Source organism: Mus pahari, chromosome 17 (genome assembly GCF_900095145.1).
Source record: "Mus pahari chromosome 17, PAHARI_EIJ_v1.1, whole genome shotgun sequence".
NCBI classification, from domain to species: Eukaryota; Metazoa; Chordata; class Mammalia; order Rodentia; family Muridae; genus Mus; species Mus pahari.
In genome coordinates, this window is record NC_034606.1 from 58,923,097 (window position 1) to 58,949,468 (window position 26,372).

General features: G+C 43.4%; 1 protein-coding gene across 3 annotated transcripts in view; it reads right to left on the bottom strand.

Moving 5' to 3' along the window:
• Positions 1-26,372, bottom strand: part of Adamts20 (ADAM metallopeptidase with thrombospondin type 1 motif 20) — a 115,457-nt gene that overhangs the window by 52,400 nt on the left and 36,685 nt on the right. Inside the window, exons 8-19 of one of the 3 annotated variants that reach the window (XM_021216448.2) lie at positions 23,183-23,288; positions 21,300-21,446; positions 19,189-19,330; positions 16,625-16,729; positions 15,270-15,415; positions 13,480-13,661; positions 13,246-13,382; positions 11,568-11,685; positions 8,627-8,722; positions 6,376-6,542; positions 6,103-6,232; positions 1,398-1,524 (exon numbers count right to left, since the gene is read on the bottom strand). In XM_021216448.2, coding sequence (XP_021072107.1) covers positions 1,398-1,524; positions 6,103-6,232; positions 6,376-6,542; positions 8,627-8,722; positions 11,568-11,685; positions 13,246-13,382; positions 13,480-13,661; positions 15,270-15,415; positions 16,625-16,729; positions 19,189-19,330; positions 21,300-21,446; positions 23,183-23,288 — 1,603 coding nt within the window. Of the gene's footprint in view, positions 1-1,397; positions 1,525-6,102; positions 6,233-6,375; positions 6,543-8,626; positions 8,723-11,567; positions 11,686-13,245; positions 13,383-13,479; positions 13,662-14,834; positions 14,845-15,269; positions 15,416-16,624; positions 16,730-19,188; positions 19,331-21,299; positions 21,447-23,182; positions 23,289-26,372 lie in introns of those variants that run through there. The other 2 variants (XR_003845473.1, XM_029548260.1) reach the window with 2 other exon arrangements.

Genomic DNA, 26,372 nt, shown 5'->3' on the forward strand with positions numbered 1-26,372 from the left:
GAATTAAACTTTGTTTCATGAAAAAAAGGAAAGTTCTGTGTAAAAATAAAAATGAGGTTCAAACAGACTGGGTTCCAATTTTTTTAACACGTACATGTATGTGTGTGTGTGTGTGTGTGTGTGTGTGACCTTACCATCTTCCAAATGAAATCTTGGTTGCCCTAAAACTATGCAAGCGCTGAGCATATTGGTCTCACACTAACAGCTGGTGGCCACTGTGGAGGAGTGCCTTAGAGCTGGTGGCCACTGTGGAGGAGTGCCTTAGAGCTGGTGGCCACTGTGGAGGTGTGCCTTACAGCTGCAAGCTCCCTTGAGAGCATCTAACTGCAATCATGGTAGACTTAAGACACCACAGGCTACACTGACTCCCAGTCAGATGGGCTCCTCCTCTGTAAACCCCAGGTCAAACCTTGGTATATGAACAGGGGCAGTCTGGGACTCCTACTGCAGTGGTTAAAATACAGCCTTTACAAGCTGGCTCAATGGTTTACTTGTGATGCATATCACGACCTCTAGTTAATTCCTGTATTCTGTAGTTAGAAATATTTAAAAAAATAAAAAAACATTGCTCACTAAGTAGAAATGGTAACTTTAGCCGAATAATCCCAATTGCAGTCCAGCATACACCTGTATAATAAAGCGCAGGGCTGAGACCTCAGTCCTCGGAAGGACTCCGCTATGCTCCAGGCAACGTCAGTAGCCATGTCTACGAGGTTTTCTGTCTGTCCCTTCACTCAGTGCACAATATATCCAAGTCCTCATTCTCCGTGCATGAAGGAGAAGCTTTTGGCTACTTGTTAAGATTAAATACCGTCTGCCACAGGGTAATTTCTTTAATTGGAATATGAGGTTATTAGGTTTTTGTTTTGAGCGTTCATATGTCCATTAACCATTCACATACATATGCACACAAACACCTAAGAAATTTCAAATTTGGTATAGAAGTGTCAACTTGCTTGTGCCTTGCTTAGGATTATTAACATATTAATCCAATTCTAATATATCCGGAAACTCAATCTATACTCTCTCATCCTCAATTACTACATGGTAATGGGAGTCTTAATCTCATCTGGAGTTGTACAATCACACTACATGGACCTACTGCGTCAAATCTTTAAACCATGTGTTTTCAGATTATAGTTTATCTGGATTCATTTAACAGAATAAATCGACTCCATGTAACACCCAGTCTGCCTACATACTGGTATTTAGCTAATAGGATTAATTCAAAAGTCACATGATTTACTAAGCCCGGCAGGAAGTAGAGATCTTGAGTGTTATAGACCACAGGGTAGAGGACAGGACTTAACTAGCTGCTGGCTCCGTGCAGATGTCTTATCTAACAATTACTTCATCTTCCTTACAATGGGTTACATCACATGGAACTTCTCTTTTACCTGAGTTCACAGTCCGTATTGCACTTTTCAGTCACATACAGTGGCATCGGTAAGTGGCCACAACTATGGTCAGATACAACTGCATGGTCGCTCTTACGGACGCAGGCAATTTTTCTTCTATGAAGACCTTGGACAGAGCGGAATGGAAATTAAAAATGTAGGAGAAATGTATTTAAGTAGATGTCCTATAATTACAATCACGAGCACAAATGACTCAGCTAGGAAAGCAGAATTTTTCAATACTATTCACAGGTTGATAGTACATTAATTAGTCTTGTCAGGAATTACTTTTTATAAGCTGAATCCTCAATGACCAAGGAAGTGTGTGTGTGTGGGTGTTTATTAGTGAGGAACCCAAAGGAAAGATGGGTAGCTATGGAGTAAAACATCCTTAACTTCTGCAACAGTAGGGTCAGAAGGTAGGGCTGGGGCCAGCATGGAAGTCATGTTACTACTAGATTGTTGTCCACATGGATTACTTTCTGACATGTGCTGTCACAGTGTTATGACAACTTCCATGTCAGGTGGAATGATACTTATGTGAACTGACTGCCTATGACACCAAGCTCTGGTCCTTTCCCTTCAGAACAGGGCTGTCCATATAGGGTTGACCTCTCAGGCGTGAATCATGAATGGTAATGATGAGCAAGTCAAAGATTAGGAATTCCGCAGACTGCAGAGGACAGAATGGAAGAGTGATGCATGGGGGCGGGGGGGGGATGCATAGGAGCTGTGAGACTCCTCTGTGTGGACATTGGAATGTGGAAACATATCACCACTTGCTTGTCAAAACCCACAGAATTCACAGCATGATGAAGAAGAGCTCTAGCGTAAACTACAGGGTCTCGTCAAGAGTCAGAACTAACTTGTCGGTTATATACACTTGTGTCAATGGATGCAAAGACTCATGGCGGAGCTGTAGGGGAGGAAGAGGGGAGGGACAGATGGGGCGAGTCCAGAATACTCGGCTCTTCTGTACTTCCACTGTTTGCTAGGACACAGCTGCTCTAAAAGTAAGGTCTGGTTTTGTTTCCAGGGCAGAGAAAGACACGGCAATGAACCCTGAACCATGGTCTGATCAATGCCGGCCTCAGCTCACCCCCTCAGAGACTGGGCAGCTGTTTCTCTTCAGGCCAGCCAGGGCCAGAGCACCCTGAGTCCGCATCCTCTTCAGGAGCCAAAGACTCTGTAACACGATCAGATTTCTGTTTGGTGAACGTTCCACTTTGTACTCGCACTTGACTAAACACGCACACGTGTTTATCTCAGATCTAGTCTAAGCCCTCTTTAAAATAAATGTAAATGATTTTGAAGAGGCACGTATGTAAAGGAGCAAAAGAAAACAAAGGAAGGAAATGGAGCCGAGGAGAAGCGGGAACTGTGAAGATGAAAAGAAGCGGTATATGTGTCAGACAGAACCAAGGCAGACAAAGCCCAACCTTGTGTGGGTAGGAAGGAGAAACAAAGACTGGGTTAGAACTCAGGTTCAGAGGACAGTTAAACTACAACTACCCCAGTTACCAAGAGCAGGCTGCCAGCCGCAAATGCCATTTTGTATTTTCTGTGATTGAAGTAAGACATAAAATGGTACTAGCAAAATTAACATAAATGACTCTTAACCCCGAGTGTATTGAATTTGATCATTAAAAAAAAAAAACACTGATATAAAAACTATTAAAAAGTAATTTTACTTTCTTTTCATTTTAATTTCCAAAATCTAGTCGGCAGCTCACACCTGAAAACAGACTGGTCAGGGATGGCTGGTGGCTGCCATGCTGGACAGAACCGCCCTGGAAAAGGAGAACATGGGGAGCACAGGAAATAAGGGTCACGTGGGACAGAAATGGGTGACTAAGGAAGACGCCCTCACACAAAGGTGACATCCCAGCTCCCTGCACTCTGTGCCCACTGCATCCAGGACGGGTCCATTTTTCCTACCATGACCAGTGGAAGATAGCAGATTTTTTTTCTCTTGGGGCACTGTTCCCAAAAAAATAAATGATCAACTGACTTTAGGACTTTCCCCCAATAACTCCTATAATCCAGGAATCAGTTTTAGTTCTTATATATAAAAAAGCATCAACAGGGATTTCAGGAAGCCTTACACACAAGAGATAAGAAGAACCAAATGATCGGGAAACAGACATGGCTAGAGCTAATAACCAAAGACGTCAAAGACGTGACATTATTACAAGGATTCAATTTAAGAGGCTTCACCTTCAAATATGACAAAATGCTAGGAAGACGAAAGACTCATGTGAGAAAATCATTTTTAAAAAAAAGCAAAACAAAAAAAAAAAAACAAAAAACAAACAACAAAACCCAAGAAGAATCTATTTCTGAAGACTGTCGTAAAAATCCACAGGAAGAAAACAAGAAAGCACAGCATATCCAGGGTTCTCTGTAGGCATCTGAGGAAGCCCCAAGTAGACGTGTGTTCTTGTCAAGGACCAATTCCTAAGAGCCCTGGAAATTGGTGAAGCTTTCCTCTGGTCCACGTACAGATGCTGATAGAGCGTACAGGTGACCAGAGGCAGCTTCCTTCCACTCAGATATTTACAGCCTGAGCCTGCTTCACTACAAAGACCTCCCCGGGAGGGAGACTTGCTTGCGACCCCTCCTTCTCAGGCTGTGCAAAATAAACACACTGAGGTTCCGGGGTTGATGCCCACGTGGTGCAGCTCGGTCCGGGCTAACATGGTTCTGTCCAATCGCACACTTTCCATACACATGCCTGCGTCTGTCCTTTCCTCCTGCTTTTCCGTGGACCTTTCCCTGTTTCCCGGGTCCACGACCCATGCAGGATATAGCAGTGCATCTGTTCTCGGACATCATTGGAACTAAGGAGAGGATCCAGAAAGCTTTAAGAAAGGAGAATGCCCCTTACAAGCCCAGAGAAGTAAAGAGCAGGCTGAAGGAGAAGCCAAAGGGCAAGACCTTCATGTGCCAAAAGACACGTTGTCTATCGGGAATTTACACCATTAAATTAAAGAATTTGCCAAGCATTGCAGAAATGGCAAACCCCCCAAAATTGCCTTTGCTTCTCCAAAACATACTGTGGTCTGTTTCCCCTAATGAGGGAGGTAAATATAAAGGAGGATTTGTGAGAATAAAGAAAGACTGGAGAGAATTCCCAGGATAACATTGAAGGCGTGTCTAAGGGGGACAATTATACAGTGAGTCTAAAACAAGACGCGTTTATGAGCACAAGAGCGAAGAGGGATCTTGCAGAGATAGAGAAAAATATACTTAAAATAACGTAAGAAAATTCTAAGACAAAAATGTACAGCTGTTCTAAGGTCTTGAGTACGAGTTACTTTCAGAGCACAGCAAAGTAAGTAACAAGCCATAGAGCTACACAGAGAATCCCATCTCAGTATTTGGTGGCCAAGGAATTACTAGCTCCCATGTTCCTGCTCATTGCCTCTCAGAAGCTACTCTTGAGGTATCCACTGGGTTCTAGAATCTTGCTTCCTTCACCTGCTGCTCGACTTGTTGTCCCGTGTCCACAGCCGCACTCCTCATAACTGTTTACACACTGAGTGCGGGATGGCTGCCCCCACCTCTCTGAACTCCACTTGTCTTCTGCAAAGTTCACCCAGGGCCTCTTCGTCAAAATGACCGCTTGAACTTCCCCAGTGCACCGGCTAGACTTTCTGTCAACTTGACACAGGCTAGAGTCATTGAAGGAGGGAACCTCATAGGAGAAATGCTTCATAAGACTGGCCTGTGGTCAAGACTGTGGGGCAGATTCTTGATTAATGATTGAACTGGGAAGGCACAGCCCATTGTGGGTGGCGCCCCGCCCCACATTGCTTTTGGCCATGATGTTTGATCACAGAATAGAAACCCTAGGCCACCCAGGACGGGCAGTGCCCTGATTCGATGCTAGCATTGATCCTGGTTGATCTTGTGCCACCTGCTACTGTGTCCCTTCTGAGAGCCTGCCCCACTCAATGACAGAACACCATCCTGAGCAGCCCTGCCCCTATCTACCACCTACCCCTCCTCATCTGTTCTGAGCTTCCTTCCCTCTAACCCACTGCCCCACCCCCCAAGCCCCATGCTCCATTCTATACAAGATGTATACCTCAGCTTCCACACTCTACAACTTCCTCCACCTTTTCTGGGGAATCCATGGCACTGCATTTGCATGACAAGATCTATTTATGTGTGGTCTATATCCGAATATAAAATTAGGCTTTTAACAATAATCTGAATCAAAGTGGGTCTCTCAATAAATATTTAAAAATAAATATTGCCGGTATGGTACAGAAACATAGCATCATATCATAATTACACCCACAGTTACAGACCACACCGTGGCTCCACCATTTCCTTTTTCCCTTCTGCTCTCCATCTCCCTCCCTCCTTTGCCCCTTTCCTCTCAGATCCTTCCAGCCTTTCACATCACAGCACAAAGGTTATTTTCTCATGTCCAAGGAAGAGAAATAAATGTTTGACATTGTGACAGTGAAAGACAAATGGGATTCTAAGAAAGGATGTGTGGAGTGAAATGACCAGGGGGTTGGTTAGCCACAAGGAAAAGAAAGACCTAGGAAGAAGGGGTAGAGACAGGGTACTTTGCGTGCCTGCCTGCTCTGTGTATGGAAGGTCACACTTAAGAGAAATCCAGCCAGACTTAAGGGAAATCCAAACAATACCAGCATGCATAACTTGGGTCTCTTATTTAAGGCCAGGGTACCTTGGCACATTTTGGTACAGTCTTGCCACGGCCCGTACGGATCCCAGGAGAACAGGTTACTCCTCTCCTCAATGGGGATGTTGAAGGAATAGCGCACGTCAGGGTTGTATAAATTACCCACACACAACACCTCAATAAAATACAGAAGGACACACAATTAATTTATAAAAGATACACTCTTGAGACATTGATTTTTATAACTGATCATGCCAAGCACTTCACAAGTCCACTGATAAGACTGCAGCTCTGTCTCTCAGCTGCCTAGGAGCCTACCTGCAGAACGAGCTCCGCCTCCAGCCGGTCCGTGCTGTTAATTCTTTCAATCGAGTTGTTTGACCCGCTGTATTCGAAAACAGCACCCTGGATGTTGATCTCTTTCTTCGCCATACTTACAACAAAGTTTCCATTCAGGAGAAAGTTCCCTTGAGTGTCAGATAATGCTGTAAAACAATGTGACGCAGCTCTTGTGAGAGGGAGGGAACGGACAGGGTGGGAGGAACTGGCTTCTCTTTCAAATTCAGATTCTTTCCTGAATCCGAAAAAAGCAGATATAATGGAGGCTAAGGAAATAAGCTACTCCATGGTGTGGTGCTCCCTAGTCTGCAAGCAAGGAAACTTAAACAGAGCGGCCAAGTATGTTAAGACAGTTACATCCCACCCTGCCGTATGCCAGCACCTCGTCAAAGGCACGAAACGGGAAAGACACCCAGGTAGAGGAGAAACTGGACAAACCAGAGTGTCCCCATACAGAGCACCCAACAAATAGTCACCAATACAGAAAGCAAGGAACATCCCGTCTGCATTCCATTTATGCTTAATTCGGAACAAATGTGCAAAGCTGTAGCGTCTTAAAGCCAAATTTAAAAATTAAGTTAGCCCTTTGACAATGTCGTACATGGATGCAATGCATTCTGGTTGCTCTCCCCAACCCTCCCCTCTCCCCCACCCCCATCCTCTCCCATTCCCCTCTACTAATCCTGTCCCCTGATTCATGACCCTTGGTTTGGTTTTGTGGCCCATTTAGTTTAACCAGGACCATCTGTGTGACCACTGGATGGGGATCCGAGCAACATAAAACACTAGCGGGGTACTCCATCCCCACAGAAATGTCCTCAGTTGTTCACAAAGAAGCTGTTGGTCACCATCGATACATGTGACTCTTTTCAAAATAATATCTTCTTTTTATAGACCCTTTCAATCAATCTTTAATGGACTCCTATTAAAGAATCAATATAAACCCCAGTGATCACTATTAACAAGCTTTCCTGGGAGGGGCCATCTGGATTAGGTAAGGCTCTGGCCATGCCCCTGAAGGGTCATCTTGATTACGTTTACTGAGGTTAGGATTCCCTAACACTAAGCAGCACCCTTCCTGGGCTTGGATTCAGTCTGTGTGGAAGAGAACGCTAGCTGAGCACAGGCGGTCCTTCTCTGCCTTCTGACTGTGGCTGGCAGGTCACCAGCTGCCTGGCGCTCCTGTTGCTCGGACGTTCTTTCCATGTTGGCTACACCCTTGACATAGAAGGCCAAAACAAACCTTCTCTACCTTAAATGTCTTTTGTCAGGGTGTTTCATCCCAGCCACAGGAAAGGTAGCTCGGACTCCTGTCACACACGTACATGTGTGTATAGATAATATACGTTCATAATTTGCTACATACAGAGTTGGGTAGAGTCCATAGCTGCGTGAAATTGAGCGCTCTTCAGTGAGCAGCTCAGCTAGGTATGTGGGTCACACGCACCCAACAGTTGTGTCGCTGATTTGTTACTGTAAGAGTCTAAACTTTCAGGCCAAAGATACCCTGAACCTGCTGAAGGGCTGGCCCTGTACACGCGACTCTATGATACCACCCATGCTTTCTGAAATAAGTTGTTCATACCAAAGTCACATTGCTGGTGGTACGTATGAGTTACATAGGCCAATATTTCAAATCTTACTAACTGGAGGCAGATAAACTGCCTTACCAGCTTTACATCACCCCCTTCTCTAGGTCAAGGAACTAGATAATTCAGGAATTGGCTCACTCTGAGAAGAAAACCTTTGTGAACACCCTCTCATATTTCTAGCTAAGCAAAATTCTCCAAATCTGAAATTTTTTTTTTTAGGAAACAAAAATGTGTTTACACACTAGAAATAGATAATGACAATATTCAGTAATATCTCAAAATATAAAATTAGTTACATGTAGAAGAAATTTAAGTAAAACTGTATTTAAGTACTTTTGCTACATACTAAAACCACATTTCAGAATAGCCAAAGAGTACTACCATGAACATTAGAGAGAAGAGAAGTTTATTCCGAATATACATGCAACTTTAATTGACTAAACATTTGATTACCTAAGATAGTATAATGAAAAACAAAAACTAAAATTTTTCCCATTATTCCTCTTTTCTTTCTAAAAAGGATATATTGTGTGTAGCTTAAATATGCTTTGTGTAGACAGAGCTACCTCAACCACTGACATCCAGCAGATTGCACCCAAGCCGGACATACACCACTGTCGCTTACTACATGTGCTTACCAAGGTAGTTGTCATCTTCTGGTCTTCCAGAATAGCTGTGCTGAAGAATTTCAATGTTTGTAGCCCCTGCAGGGATCTTTACAACCACATTGTAACCTGCAAAATAGTTTTGCAAGCGTAAAATTTCACAAAACTATAAATGTACTTCTTTGCCCCTTTCTTTCATCCCCAATCTGCAGGGCGAACTCCCCAAAGTGTCACTATTGCAAAAAGCTCAGACTTTCGATCACTTATTACCACCAAGTAACTGCAGGACAGCATGGCGTGACCACGCTTAGCCATGTCTTTCTAGCCTTTAACACGTGGGTAAGTGGGTTTTCCCATCTGAAACTCACCTTAACACACCATGCAAGACCGACGTGAGGGTAACTGCCCCAAATACACAGACTTTAAGGTTCAGTTGCTTCTTACAATTTTCTTTCTATTATTTTGTATGATTGTGTCAGGGCAGGGGTGGGGGTGGGGAGGGGAGGCAGTGCCTGCAGTGACCAGAAGGGGATTTCAACTATCTGGAGCTGGAGTCAAGGCAGTTGTGAGCCACCTGATGTGGGCGCTGAGAACCGAGCGCGGCTCTTCTGCAAAGGGCTGCTTCTGAGCTGCCTGAAGCTCCAACCTAGAGAATCTTAAAGCTCAACATTTCCTCTTTTTTCCTACTTCTATAATTCTGAATGTATAATAGAGTGTTTACCTTGGGCCAACACACTTACAATCCTGGATTTCAAATGCATACACAAATCTAGGGATATCAGGGCCGCTGACATACATGGTGTGTTGGTAGAGACTAAATAGCCGCAGATTTTACTACTGAGAAAATAATAAAATTTAAATTTTTTTCTCAAGCTTCTAGTTTGCACCTCAAACAAGAATCTCCATATTTAGATCCAAGTTTTGCATTACTTTTAAAAGTCTGTCAACATCCGGTACAAAAAAAAAAAAAAAAAGTAGGCGAGGTTATCGGAGTGGAGTGAAAGTGATAGCTCTGGCTCACTGGACAAAGTTCGGCAGTATTAGCACTGCTTGAAGAGGAAATGCCGTGTAAAACACACATTGAACGAGAAAAATAGGAACTTTTCCTGACCCTGAAACTACGCAGAGCCGGCTGAATCTCCCAGGTAAAGCCCAGCCCTCCATGTGCTCAAGAGATACCACTGCAGCTTACTTCTTGCCCTTGTAAACACTGACTTCCGCAGTTTAGTACATGAATAAGAGTTGTAGTTTCTCTTATGCCTTATATTTGAAAATACTATGCCATGGTTAGAGTCCTTTAAAGATGACGCTGCCGGGTGACCTGTAGGTCTTTGCAGCAGCTTGACTTATCTCTTTAAAGTGCCACAACTAAGGCATAAAGATAATTGCTTGACTGCCGTGTGTGTCCTGCAGGTTATAATCAAAGTTAATTTTAACTCAGACAGCTCTCTCCGTAAAATAACTCCTTCTACCGGTCTCCTCAAAGCACTAGAAGGGTGCGAAGATGAAGGCGGCCACCAGGGGGGCAGATGTGCTAACTATTATCCCCACCCTGCAAACGATTTGCAGCTGGCTTCCCATTTGTCTGGGAACTATTCAACGCTACATAATTTACACAAAGGTTAAGTACTTGGCTCTAATTTGATGTGCGTGGTTTTGTAACGGGAAATGTGTTTTAGTAACTGAAGTCTACAACAAGTGTGTCAGTGGCTACGAAAGGCGATCGAGTATGCACCTCCCTTGAAATGATCGGTAACCAAGAGAAAAGGGGGATGCTGCTAACATCCACGACCATTTCCAGCACATTAAAATATGAATTGTTCTATGCTTCTCACATAGGTTAAAAATTTAAGAAGCCGAGTCTTGTGTTTAAGCCTTTAACCAAATAGTTACCATTATCATCGTGAGTGCAATCATAGAGACATAATTTAATGTCGGAAATAACTCTGTGAGAAATAACCGTTTACTGTGCTGGGGAAGTTTTAAGGCTCTGCTTGTGTCATTCAAAGAAAGAGCATTTTCCCGGAAAATTTAAGAATGGAAAATATCTGAGGCAGTCTTAAAACACTTTAAAATGAAATTGAAATCACAGTCAACTGTCCATTGGAACCGAAATGCACGTGCTACTTGGGAAGTCAAGGGGCGGCAATTGTGAGCCAACAATAAAATTAACAGTTTAGCCCTTTAACGTCAATCAACACTTTCAATATAGTATTAAAAATAAACACAACACACAGACGAGGTATCTTCTCACAAAAGTAAATAGATAGATGATAGACAGACAGACAGACATATAGATAGATGGATAGATAGATAGATAGATAGATTCAAATGTTAAAGTAATTAGAAGCAAGTTTCCCAGGAAAATTTATAAGTATATACACTCTAACTTGCAGGAACACCATTAAAAGGTCTCTAAATTTAAGTAACATTCACACACCACCATCAAATACTACTGACTTTACTGTTTGATTTTCATTAATTCATCTGATTTTTGTTGTTGTTGTTGTTGTGGTGGTGGTGGTGGTGGTGGTCATTGTTAAAATTTAAACTTAGGGCTGGGGATGGTCTCAGTTAGTAAGAGCCTGCTGAACATGTTAGAAGCCCTGAGCTTGGGTCCAGCACAGCATGAGATGACATGGGTAGTATGTGCTTGTAATCTCAGCACTTAAGTCAAGGTTGGACAATCATAAGTGCCAGGCCAGTCTGGGGCACATGAACCTCTTTCCAGAGAAAAAGCCAACAAAAACACAGAGTCAGGTTTTTCTTAGGCAAGTGAATCCATAAGTTCAAATAACATCCCAGGATCAAGGTTTAGTTTCTTTCTGTTTGGACACTTTTCATCGACAGCCACTGTGGAGTGGGGAGACAGTGTCCACAGGCTATAACAAAGCATTCCTGCTGTACTCCATTAGACAGTAGAGCACCTATCCCGAGGGGAGGGGAAACCGGAGGCAAGCACACATCAGCTTACCATAATGGGCACTGTTGAAGACACCCGCCAGGGTCTGGCACGAAGAGTTGTCACCACCACACACTCCACACTTGTCTCTCTTGGCCTTGGAGTTTAACACGTGATCACAGCCAGCTTGCTTCAAAACACAATGGTTATGATTCGTATCATCGAGGTGACTAATTCATTATGTGCACAGTGCTTTAAAGTATACAGGGTTCTCTTCAAAGGATTATTTCAACTAGCAGAACTCTGGTCCAACAGGAGCCTCTCTGTCTACTGAGCCGGGTAGGGAGAAACACAGGAGCAGCTATGCTCCCAGGGTCTGAAAAATTAGTGTGCTTCGAAGGGCTTACAGAATTCTCTGAATCAACATCCTCGGGTGATAACTTGAGTTCTTCACTGGGACAATGATTCCCGTATGCCACAATCATTTGAAAACAATAACTCAGGGCTGGAGAGGTGGCTCAGCAGGTTAGAGTGCCATCTGCTCTCCCAGAGGACCTGGGTTCTATTCCCAGCACCCTCGCAATGGCTCACAACCATCTGAAACTCCAGTTCAAGGGCGATCTGGTGCCCTCTTCTGGCTTCTGTGGGCACTGCATGCATATGATGCACGTACATACAAGCAGGTAAAAGCACTGACACACATAAAACATTTTTAAGAAGAAAGCCACTCTGTAAAGAAAGATAATTCAAACAGACACATTAGCAACACAATAGAAGACTCAACAAAAGATGTTGGTTGTATTACTTTTTAAATAAATAAATTATGACTCTAAACCTCTAAACTGAGTGACCTGAAGAGAAAAGTTCATGTGGCACACGGCTTGTCTTTCCATCTATTTACTTATTGAATGGGGTGGTGGGGCAGGGAGTGTGCAAGCACACCCCGTGTGAGGTGGTTTTCTCCATCTCTCTCGTGGGCTCCAGAGATAGAGCTGAAGTTGCTAGACTTGGCAGGGTTCCCATTACCCTGTCGCATGGAGTTTTTAAATACATAAGGCAAATATTTCCACAGTGAAGGTTTATCCGTACATCTTATGAAAGTCAAATGCATGGGGGGGGGTCCAGGCCACCCGGTCATATTCTGTTTTGTTTCACTTGGCTACATTGGCTGTGTTGCTTGTTTAAATAAGGCGTACGGCTTCCGGATCTCTGGGTGCTCACTGCCTCACACTGCTAAGATCTTCTCTTTGATGTGAATGGCACCTGACATCTACTCAGTCACCGCTGGTTGAACAGAAGGAGAAATGAGAGACACAGCCCTAGAGAGGGAGGGGATGTGGGTGACATGTCGTCACAGGAGGCCACATCTGAAGGGGCAAAAGCACTTTGCTATGCCCCAGTCCATTCTTTTCCCACCTTTGAAAGGAAACTGACCTCATCTTCACGCCAATGCTAAATACAGTTAGTGAAACAAAGTCAGCCTTCCCGAATGTACTGACTGCTTTTGTCTTGTTTTTGAGGTGGGATACGGCAGCTATCTAGACCAGGCTAGCCCTCCTTAGCCTCCTGAGTCCTAGAGTACAGATGAGTTGCTTCATAATAAAGCTAACCACAATCCTAGAGACAGCACAATATCAAAGACTGCTTTAATGGCATCCCCAAGAACAAATTCTGAAGAAACAGGAACAACACGGGTCACAGAAGTAGAAGAAACACATTGTTCTTGAATAGAAACACAAGGTTTACTTACCCGACAGAGGCCCTGGACACAGATGTCGTTAGTTTCTGTCCCACAGGGTGTCCCATCAGCAACTCTGTCCTTCAGCTGGTAGAAGCTGGTGGTCCCAGCGACCCGGCAATAGAGTTTACAGCGATCCTTTATGGCAACTGCAAAGGGAAGAGTCGAATTTTGGATGCAGAACGGCGAAGCTCTGCGTGTCTCTACGGCAGAAGGCTTTCGCATCAGAGCAATGGCGTTACTCACTCCCGCTGTACTTCGGAAGCCACCTCACGTTGGGGGAGAGGCCGTTGATGTCGAAGTGTTTACCGTCGAAGTCGGAGCATTGCTTTTCTCGGAAGTCTCGCTTGCCTTTTGGACAGGAATCAGTATTACATGATCGAAATTTCATCCTGCGGCCCACACAGTACCTTCCTCCGTTTCGTGGCCTATTCAAATTCATTACATTTTAAAGCACATCAGTAAGACGTTACTGTGGTCATTTATATCCACAACTGCCCCCACTCTCTGCCAGGACCAGAAAGGCCATAGATGTTCTTCAAACACTTCTATGTTAAAGTAAGAAGTGCTTGCTGACAGGAGCCTGGTGTGGCTATTCCCTGGGAAGTTCTACCAGCACCTGACCAATACAGACGCAGATACTCACAGCCAACCCTCAGACTGAGCCCGGGGACCGCAATGGAAGAGTAAGGGGAAGGACTGAAGGAGCTGAAGGAGATTTCAATCTCATGGGAAGAACAATAATATCAACTAACTGGACCACCCAGAGCTCCCAGAGACTAAACCACTAACCAAAGAGTACACATGGAGGGACCCATAGCTCCAGCCACATATGTAGCAGAGAATGGCCTTATCTGACATCAATGGGAGGGGAGGCCCTTGGTCCTGTGACGGCTCGATGCCCCAGTGCAGGAGAATGCCAGGACAGTGAGGTGGGAGTGGGTAGGTGGGGGAGCACCCTCATAGAGGCAAAGGGGAGGGGGAGAGGAGTGATGGGATGAGGGGTTGTGTAGGGGCAACTGGGAAGGGGGATATCATTTGAAATGTAAACGGATAAAATGATTAATAAAAAAAGAAATATACAACAGTGTTTTAAGCAGCTTTTTGGAACATGAATTATAAAAATAGCGTGCAACACACACACGCATTGCAGACCTGAGACCCAGACCTGGAGACACCAGAAATGAGCCTCAGTTCTGACTACATTCATAAGAACTAACGGTGGAACTGAGGAATGATGTCTAGCGAGATGCAGACAACAAAGAACATTCTGGGTCAAAAGGGAAGCACACCCATGGCCCATGGCCGTCCAGCTCGAGTGGGGCACACATAATGCTTGTCACCGTGTCAACTTACTCCTGCAAATGAACCCCAGATGTTTTGAGGGTAAGGGTGATATATAATTTACCCGGCCCAACATTCCAATGTGTGTTTACTCAGAGTGTATTGTATTCAAAATGCATTCAAATGCTCACGGACATGACCGTTCCTAGCGCCGCCTGGCTCATGAGTTACTCTCTACAAAAATGGCAACATTTAAGATCTTCCCGGGCTCTCGGCATGCTCTGGAATTGGGTGGAGAGAGATGCTTCAGCACTTACTTGGCGAAGACTGCGATGCATCCCAAAGAGGAGCAGAGGAGGGAAAGGAAGGACGTCACGTTACAGAACAGTCTAGAGCTAGCAACTGAATACATACATGGGCAAGAGAGCCCAGCACGAGGGGAAGATCTCGGCTGTTCCGTTGGAAACACGGTAAAATGAAGGTGCCACCGCAGACGCACAGTTCACTTTCACTTCTTAAACTCACACGGAAGCAGAAAACAAAAAGTATGAAGAAAATAGCTGTCTCCGTTCTAACTGAGATATTTAATCTAGATTTTTTAAAAAATCTGAATCTACAAATGAAATTATTCCAGGTGGATTCTGAATCTCCGACACGCGCAGACTGACCTCCAGCTCCGTAAGTGAGCGGAAGCGACTTTTACCTCTGGTGCTTGGGGGCAATCTTTATTTACAGTGAATAAGAAGACATACTCGGGCCGGTCACAGAGCCTGGCTGTGCTCTTGATTCCACCTCCGCAGGTCCTTGAACACGAGCTGTAGGGTCCCCATGGTCCCCACTCGCCATCCACAGGACGGGTCTCCATGTCCCTGGTCACACACAGCCCGCGGTGGCAGTGCTAGCAACAGAAGAAGCACACACACAGGAATGGCTTGTGTATCCGTCATTAGGACATCACGGTCACAGCAACAGCGGCGTGAGGGCAGGCAGGAGAAGACCTGTGCATTATCTAAAGCCAAGGACAGTTCAGGAGTGAGGCTGCACTTAACACCAGCTTGGAATAAATCGTCCCTATCTGCTGGGCACCTGAGGCCAGTGGAATGCAGAAGGAACGGAATTCTTTCTCTTTGCCTTTGAAATTCAGGTTCTCATTGGAGAGGCAAAAAAGAATCCTTGAGATGAAAATGAAAAGTGTTTATCCTATTCACACTAGCTCCAAAGCAGTGGCCATCACACCTGTTTTGTGTGTGTGTGTGTGTGTGTGTGTATGCATGATTTTGTACACACACACATATACACACACCACACCACACCACACCACACCACACCACACCACACCACACCACACCAAACATATGAATAAATTGAGGAGATGAACAATCCCTACAATGAAAGCTGCCAGGATTTTGAGTGAGTAAACCAAAGATGGCACTAGACAATGGAAAGACCTTCCACGCCACTGGATTGGCAGACTTAATATCATGAGAATAGCTCTGTTACCAAAACCAATCTACCTGTTTACTGCAATCCCCATCAAAATGTAATATGATTCTTTACAGAACTAGAGAAGAACAATCCAAGAGTCCACAGGGACCCAGCAATGACAGCAAACAATGAGAACAATCCCAAGAAAGAATACAGCTGCAGGAGTCACACTTCCTCACTTCAAATTACACCACAGTGTGTTTCACTTAGAGATGAAAAGTAGATTGTAGAAACCCGTTTAACACATTCAATTACATTCAATTAAAGTATAAGAAAGAAAATATATGCAATGAAAACATCTATGTAATTGGGACCTGGGGACATACTAACATTCTGACATTTGTTTTTTATCACAATCGTAAAAATACAACATGTATACCCATGAAATTACTTATATAACTATAGAAAACATAAACTCCATCTACTAGTTTTAATAACAAAGTTAAAATTAGATATTTACTTCATCTGACACTATACTATTTCCAATAAATCCAGCAATACAAAAACCTCAACTAGCTGAGCCACAGATGACAGCAAACAATGAGAAACACAGACATGCAGAAGAGAGCAGACGTTCATTCCAGAAGCTCCGGATACAAGACTCACCCTTTAAGAAACCTACCATCCCAGGACCACAGCTCGTCCCATCTGCCAGCGGCATGTGCTGTGTGCGACAGCCCTTGTAGACGCCTTCTGCACTGGTGCACCACAGTCGCCGACACTGCTTCTGCAGAGTAATCACAGGCAGGCAAGCCAGAGCAGATTATCAACACGCGGACACACAAGGTCTCTATGTCACAAAGCCACGTGATCTGTTCCCTGGCTCACGGCTGAAGCTAGACAGAGCCAGCCAATGTCAAGTTCTCAACAGGTTCTCAGTTATAAGGAGGGCAGCATTTGATTTGAGAACCATCTGAAATTCTACTAGTGTATTAAATAATGAGAGAAATGAGTCAAGGTGGAAATATTCAGTTATTTGAATGTGCTTCCTTTCTTTGCAAGACATTTTTTTCTGGAGGGGTTGTTGTTGTTGTTGTTGTTGTTGTTGTTGAACTTTATCCATAGGTTCCCTGCCTGGCACAATGGCACAGTGTGTGAGTGCCATTCATGGGAATACTGTGAAAAGTATCAATATGTCTGAGTCTGTGAAGTTTGGTGTACATTTACAATTTCTGAAAAAATGCAAGAAAACTCCCATTGTAGGAGCAGTGACCAAGATAATCCCTCAATTTCTGAACTTAAATGCACACTTTATCTGGTGTTCAAAATCAGCCCAGAAGAAAGAAACACAGCCATTACAATAAAATGCTAAGGTGACAGTATCGTGAAGGACATTTAAGCTTGTTAAGATCTGTGACTATAAATTAGAGGCCTTCAGTGTATTAGTCACGGTGTGGATGGGCTTTGCAGCTCTACACTCTTGCTGTTAAGTGACATCCACTGACCCATTCACTAAGCATCAATTGTGTGGTAGCCTCTATGCAAGTGGTTCTCAACCTTCCTAATGTTGTGACTTTTTAACATAGTTCCTCATGCTGTACTGACCACCAACCACAAAATTACTTTTGTAGCTACTTCATAACTGGAATTTTGCCACTGTTATGAGTCATAATATAAATATCTGATAGGCAGGCTGTCTCAGACACACAACCCCTTATGTGTCCACATGTTGATATCCTAATGTTGTGACTTCTTAAGATAGTTCCTCATGTTATGGTGGCCCCCAACCATAAAATTATTTTTGTTGTTACTTCATTTTGCTACTTCATTTTGTCGTTACTGGAATTTTGCTAGTGTTATCAGCCATAATGCATCTGATATGCTGGTTGTCTAGGGTCACAACCCACAGGTTAAGGAATGCAGCTCTGGGGGATGATTCTGAACTGTTCACTGGTGGTTCAAGTGTATCAACCAGAATCTGAAATTACCAAAATCAGAAGTTTTCAGATTTTAATTTGTTTATACTTTGCGATATTTTAAATATATATAACAAGAAAGTTACCCTGGCATTGAGATCCAAGCCTAAGCCTAAAACTCACTTGTGTTTTATAGACACATGCACAACTTGAAGCAAGCAATTTCTCCAGTGTTTTTCATAGCAACCTGTGGCGTGAGGTCATATGGGAAGTTTTTATTTGTGTTCGCACCCTGGCGTTCACAAAGCTTCCAGATTTAGAGCATTTCAGATTCTGGGTTTTCAGACTGGGGCCTCTCAACGTGTGTGCATTTATTTAAGTAAATTAAGTCTATTTTCCTGGGCCCAGACTCCGTTAAGTTAGAAGTCGACTGGCAAGTTCACGCAGAGAAGTGAAGAAAGTGTAAGGTCTGTTCTGCTTGGGAAAGTGAAGCTTGCATGCAGCAGAGCACCGACATGATCTGTATATCACACCCTACTTTACACCCGCATCAGAGAGAATCAAGATGGCAGGAGATCTAATACGAGGCTTATCAGATAAGTTTTTGTCATGGAAAGTGAAAGTGGGTGACCTAGGAAAATTTCCCCAAAATAAATTGTGAAGAACACTTTGATTAAAACTGAAGATCTAATTTCTTTGTGTTTATATCTGTGTAACAGACATGTAAGCCTGGAAAGATGGCTGGGGGGTGGGGTCCATGCTATTACTGCTCTTTTAGTGGAACTGAGTTCAGTTCCCAGCACCCACACCAGGCAGTCCATACCTCCTGTAACACCAACTCCAGGGCATCCTACATCCTCTTCTAGTCTCTGTGGGCATTGTGCTTACATACAGATAGCCCCACAGATGTGCACACAAACACATAATTAAAAATAAAATACATCTTTTAAAAGGCACTCAATCTATTATATTTGTGAGACCCTTTAAAACAACCCAATACTAAAAACAAACAAACAAACCCCAACATTTTAACTTCTTCCCCCCAAAAGAAGTATTTCAACACTTTAAAATTTTATGTCATATAGCTATGCCTTAAGTCATAAGGCTATACCTTCCGAATAGGAATACTTCACAGAAATCTGTGAGGTTGAGCAAGTACCTAGCATAATATTGAACACATCATCAGTTTTGGTTTTTCATTGTTTTGGGTCCTTTCTAGGAAACACCACCTAATCCATCTTCCATTCAAGAATAAATGCATATTTTGAAGTACATTCTCACTATGACTTCCAGGTAGTTTTTTCAAAGAAACAGGTAGAGTTTCTCCTACCAAGTAGGGACACACTTGCGATCCAGGACCAAACATGAGCTCGCACTGTTTGTTCCCATCGTACACTGAGCCCGGAAGCTGTGAGGACAGGTCATACGTTCTCCCGTTGGGTTTGTCGAGAAGGCATTCCCCATGACCAGTGCTGGGCCAAAGACAGAAAACAGGGCAGCGTGAATACACATGTACACACGGCTTGCACACACGGTAGTGTCTCCACCAGGTTCCTGCTGTTCCTTACTCTCAAAGACAACATTCGCACCTCCTCATGATCCAAAAAAACAAAAACAAAAACAAAAATCAAACCATCTTAGCCACATCAGCAAAGCAAACATTCTTGCACACAATGATGACACCAGTTTTGCTGAGGAGTTTGCACTGGGTCCCCACTCGGGACGAGCAGTTGAAATGTCATCGGCGTGGCCAGTGCTTGTTTGGAACCCCACTTATACTCAGAGGCTACAGAGGCATGAGGGGGTGCCTAGGAATGGAGCCCAATGGCACAGCACCTACACAGCATGTGTGGGAACCCGGAATCCATCTCCAGCACTGCACACGAGAGCTGTCTAGTGACAAGTTACCACGACATGATTAACATCACGCTTTCAGGACCCTTGAGCCTCAGATGTCTCGTCCAAACTGTCGAGGTTTAAAAATAAAGGCGTCTTATGTTTCTTGTTCTAAACAGTGACAACGAAAGGGCTTTTCAAAAACGTGAATACTTCTCCACTTTAAGAGGCTTCTTGGGAAGTAAACAGAGCAGAGTTCAGCTCCCTGACCCGTGAGGCTCGCTTACATTTTACATTCCTTCGTGTGACAGGAAACATGCTAATCAACAAAGTCTTCAACCTGCCTGAGCTAGGTCTCTTCTTCCACGCACCGAGAGGGGTGATACCTATCTCACAGCTTGCTGCTAGAATGCAGTCATGTGCTGCACAACGATGCTTCGGCCAATGATGGATCAGATGTCAGATGGTGGGTCATCTATGAGAACCCATGCTAAAGCAAGGGTTCTATCCCTTTCCATCCTTTCCGTCTAGAGAGGTGACTGCAAAATGCTAATGACGCTACCCTGAGACTATAAACTAGAGGGGAGATCAAGAAGAATTGGATTTGTGCACAGATATGTTATGACAAGAGCTTGGGGGAATCTCAGCGACCATGGTGGAAACACGATTTTAATGAAAGAAATTAGAAAGCAAAGAAGGTTAGCAGAAAGTAAAGACCCGGGCTAGGAGAGCAAGCGTTCCTCTTCTCAAAGCTACCGAGAGTCTCAAAAGAACCTGTCGGGCAGGGACTCCCTCTTTCTGGGGGCAGAAGCAGACTTCATGGGAACTCAGCTAGTCTCAGTCCTGAGGGGACACCTTAAACTTCTGCTACTCAGCAGCCCCTCAAAATACTACTTCGTAACACCCCCAAAATTAAACTATGCACAAGTGTGTTCTGACTGTCATTAAGTCACTCCACAAACAGTTTTCAGCACAAGAAAATATCCAAATCAAACAAAACACATGTCTATATGCCTGAACTATAATACAAAAATGTCAGGTGAAATATTACATATAAATCTTTGTTTTTTTACAAATTCTTTATGCATTCATTTATTGTGTGGGGTGCACTTGCCACTGCACACATATTGGGGTCAGAGGACAATCTGGCAGGATTCTGTCTTCTCTTTCCACCATATGGGTTCCAGGAACTGAACTATAGTCATCAGGCAAATGACTTAACCCACTGGGCCATCTTGCTGACTCATATCTTTTTGTTTTCAGACGTCTATCTGTATACTGATAACGAAAAACTGGCCCTCTATTGGACCACTCTAAAAGGACATGGGGCTGTGAAGTCTGATGGTTTAGAAAACGGTTGCTGGGCTGGTGAGATGGCTCCGTGGTTAAGAGCACTGACTGCTCTTCCGAAGGTCCTGAGTTCAAATCCCAGCAACCACATGGTGGCTCACAACCATCTGTAACTAGATCTGACTCCCTCTCTGGAGTATCTGAAGATAGCTACAGTGCACTTACATATAATAAATAAATAAATCTAAAAAAAAAGAAAAAAAAAAAAAAGAAAGTGGTTGCCTAGCAACCCCAGTCGCAGGAACCCAGACTCACTCTAGAAACTCTGTGATGTGTTTCTGACTGCATGCTGACCAGGTCCAGGGACTCGTGTGGTAATTTAGAGTCGGGGCCATGACGTGATACTGGTGTTTAATTCCGGCTTCTTTACATTTAAAGCTGTCGTCGTGTGGAACGTTAAACCTGAAAATGAAAGCAAACACTTAAGGCTACCAAAAAATGAGCACAACGTTAATAAGAATCCCCCCCCCCCCTTGTGTTTCTACAGCTATACAATATAAATACAGACAAATCTAGTTACCTCGGGTTTTGTACGCTGGGTCTTTACACAAGATGAAATTCTGTGTTTAGAGTCATGGTTTCTGATAAGGTTGTGTTTTTGATTAGTCTCATATCTTTCTTATTTGTCATCAAAATCTAAACAATAAAATTATTTGGAATTTTTCCCCATCTCAGGGGAATATTATGCTCAGGATATGAGCATAATATTCACAAAAACATATCTGCCTGTTTCATCCTGAAGATCTAGGAGGTGGGTGTGTATGTTAGGTAAGGTGTCACCACATTAATTCTAGGTCATTGATTGAAGATCTAGGAGGTGGGTGTGTATGTTAGGTAAGGTGTCACCACATTAATTCTAGGCCATTGATTGAAGATCTAGGAGGTAGGTGTGTATGTTAGGTAAGGTGTCACCACATTAATTCTAGGCCATTGATTGGTTCTTGGAGTACCATTAATGCCCAGCTCAGTACCATCCTACATACCAACTACATATCAGCAGATGACCTGATGGACAGACCATAATAATAAAAGCACGCCCAATAACACACAAATATTAACAACGAGAGCAGTGATTAAAGAACTGTCAGGACAGCAACAGGCGATGTACTAGGCTTCACAGACTCGGATGTGGATGGAAGTCACCCTTACTTTTCACCCACATTTGAGAAACCCTGAGGTTCCTTGGGGAGAAGGCCTATCTAGTGAACACAACACTGCACAGTGTACAGGTCAGCAGCTTTAGGGACCAGCAGGAGTGTTTCTTGAGGTGCCACTGCGAGATTTCAACAATCTGAAGGCCTCCCTCATTCTGCCTCATTCCTCTATCCCCCGTTAGCTACTGGTGACCATGAGCTAGACAATAAAAGGGAATTGAAATGGCACCTTCTAACTAAGTTATCTCTTTTCAGATTACTGCCCACAGACATTCTAATGTCATGACCAGAGAGGAAATTTGGTCCAACAAAGAGCCATCTCTGGCCTCAATTCCTTACTGGCCACAAACAAGGAATGCAGGGACCTACCCTGCAGCTACATTCAGAATTATTTCTCAGAAGATTAGTTCATAGGACTTCCAAATTTTTCACGGGGGCTCTGAGCACATCATGGGAAGTCATGGCCTCCACTCTCAGAGCTCAGAACCCCAACATGGTTTTCCTAAAGCAGGAGTAAGAGAACCCCAAATAGTTGTGGATGATCTCCAAAAAGAGTTCTTTGATGAATAAGAAACACCCATGGATCAGGTCACGTGCTAGGGCTATGAGCTAAAAGAACAAGATGTGAGCTGGTCTTTCACATGTTGTTGGGGGAGTTCTCCAGAACTAGGAGCTTTTGCAGGCTCCCCTGAAATGACAGTGAACAGTACCTGGCCATGTGTGGGATGACAAGGAATAAAAGTCAAAGGTCATTGTCATGTAACCAGTGCAGTAAGTGAAATAGAAGACTAATCAAGCTCTGCATCTTTGAACTGCTGGTCTGTGCATCCTGTCTGACCTAACGTGGATCACAAAGGACCAAAGTAGCCTTTCAACGATGAAGGATGAAAATCACACTGTAATATTTGCCGTAGGAATCCAGGTGCTTGTGGCTGAATGTCTGAAAGTGGAAGGCACACTCCTCAGGTGAGGGGAGGTACTCACACATGTCCAAGCTCATGGGCGATGGTGAAGGCAGCACTCAGCCCGTTCTCTTCGCTAATGGAGCAGCTCCGAGAAGGATCGCACAGGGTGCCTAGCTCTGCTAAGCCTAAAAAATAAAATCACATACAAGTTCTTCATCAAAATGGGAAGTGGCACCAGAATGTAAACCACTCACTGGCGGTGGAATTATGACTTGAAAATAAATTGTCTATTAATCATGAACAAATATTTAAAGCCAAAAGGTAAATGAACAGATGACATGGCTCACACCGAAATGTTTTTGTAAACTTTTAGATTCTCTCATACCAAAAAAAAGAAGATAATAATAAAAATAATAAGTTGAGCAAATACTCTACTGCGAACATAGGGGAAGGGAAAACAGATCTATCTAGGGTGGGTAATACGAAAGACGAAGAGTTCCAGTCAGTAGACAAATAAAGAGAAGGAAGAAGCTGATGTGGCTTTCCTTTAACTAAGCTTGGAGTATACAGATATTCACATACCACATATTTATACAAGTCAAGTGTAAGTGCCTGACATGGTGTTTGCCATTTAATATATGTCAGCTAAGACAAGGCGTGGCTGTGACAGAGGAGCTACTGTAAACACTCAGTAATCCCCAACTACCTGGGTAGCAGGAGGTGGTTTATACAACAGAATCTTCTCTCTCACCTACCAAGAATGGCATCCAAACAAGCAAGCTGTGGACAGATGAAAGTAGTGGGACCTAGCTGGATATCAACAATAACAGCTCCAGCTTGTGGAGTCCTGCAAGCTCAAACAGTAAGGAATACTACTACTACTAATAATAACCATTACAACAATTCATTATGACATTCCTGACTCCACCAGTACATCAGTATCACTGAGGGTTTAGATTTTTGGGGATTTCAATGTAAACCAATACTACAGTTTCTGCTAATTCCACCCTTTAACATTTATTAGTTAACATGTATCCATTCGCCTGTGAGGATTCTTTCACAAGAGCTGGTGTAATGTCTGTACCTTCTCACTGTACACTGAAGAATTAGTATTGAACAAATATAGTGTGATGGCTTCTTCTAGGCATCCTTTTATCCATAGAAGTTAAAATTCTGAACATCATCCTTACATGGAGGTAGATTTCCAAACAGTCATAAAGTTTTATTGATAGTTTAAAGAAATGAAAGTTAAATTCACAAATCTATGGCTGGGAAGATATTGAGAACAAACTCTTTAGCCAGCCAAGGAAAACATTTTCCCTTTGTGAACATCTTGCCAAGGGGCCTTCCTTGGGTAACATCTTCTCCAGAAGATCTTTCCTTAAAATGAAGATCGATAGAGAATCAATACGCTTCTAAAATCTATGCCCTCACGTGTACATTTGTAATTATCTGGCGAAGACACTTCCTATAGCTGTCCTCAGGTCCCAGGTTTCGTTAGCAGTATCAGACTGCCAAGAGCTTAGTTCCAACAGATAGATTCACCTTTAGAGCTGGGCTGAGATTTGGAACACACCAGTGACTCCTTTATGATACAACTTTACAGTTCATCTTTAAAAGTACACATTGCAAACTTTTGCTCATAGAACAGACTTGTGAAAATATATGTTTCACATAATCAGAAAATGGGCTACAAAGTTGCCCTACAAGGCCACAAAGACAAAATCTGAAGTCAACAGTTAGCACTGTGGTACCAAGCAGCTGGCAGATCCTTTATGCCTATATTCACTCAAGCTGATTTTTAAGATGTCTCAAAGTTACCTAAGATACAAGGTAGCAAAGGGCCCCAATTTTATCAAAGTCCCTTGTGTTAGAGTAAAAGACCCAAACTGAGACATTGATTCAGCAGTTAAGAGCATTAGCTGCTCATCCAAATGACTGTGGTTCAATTCCCAGCACCTATATGGTGGCTTATAATCATCTGTAACTCCAGCTCCAGGGGATCCAACACCCTCTTTGGACTTATGGGTACCGTCATATATGTAGTTCACAGCTACACATGCAGGCAAAACACAAATACATATACAATTTGTGTGTGTGTGTGTGTGTGTGTATTCATCTTAAATTACACACATGTGGCACGCTTAGTGGTGTTCAGCACCTGCTGCCCTTGCAGAGGACATGTTTTTGATTCTGTCACCTACATGCCAGCTTACAGCCATCTGTAACTTCAGTTCTAGGAGATTCAAAACTCTCCTCTGCCCTCTGCAGACACAGGATGCATGTGGCACGCATACATACATGCCGGCAAAATGTGCATGTGCAGAACGTAAAAATAAATTGAAAAATACTCTACAACTGAAGTATAATTTTAAACAACAAAGGTCATAAGGTAAACTAATGATATAAACACAGAGAAAATAAATGTCAACTTGAAACTGAGACTCAACAAGATAGATATTAAAAGGGAAATGTGCAAATCACTGAAAAAGATCATTTGCCATCAATAACCTACACTAAAAATATTTTACAGGCTATAACTCAGGGGGGGAAATAAGAAAGAAAATGACATAAACAACTTTTGGAGGTAGGGAGATGCACCCTCAGACATAAGTGCTTGCTGTCCAAGACCTGAGTTCAAATCCCTAGCAAGCATCTTAAAAAGTTTAAAACTTTTATAAAAAGAAAACGCCGTTGAGGTCATGTGTCCTTGTAACTGGGTATTGTGAGGGTCAGAGGAAAAAGGATTATGGGGACTTGCTAGCTGCCAGCTTAGCTCCAGGTCAGTGCTAGATACTGTCCCAAGTATACCGTGGATAGTGTTGAAGGAGAAAACCCACCTAATGTGTGAGGTGTACACAGTGACAGAAATGAAGTATTGAACACCACTATGTAGGACCAGCTGAACAAAGGCAAATTGACCCTTGTGTCATTCGCTTAGGAGAGAGTGCTAGAGAAAGTTAGCTCATCCTCCTGCTTGCCCATTGCTGAATTGGAGGGAAAGATATATCTAGTGACTACCCAGCAGGGAAAAGGTGGGATATCTAATGTGCAGACAGGCATGACGTAAATATATAAATTTGAAGAAAATACATTTACATGTGTGTACATAAACACATATATTCTTCGAGTGTAATTTTCTCATCTGAACTGACAATGCACCCTCCCCAACAAGAGCCATAGATAATGGAAAGAAAGAAAGAAAGAAAGAAAGAAGAGGAGGGGAGGGGAAGGGAAGGGAAGGGAAGGGGGGGGGGGGGGGGAGGGGG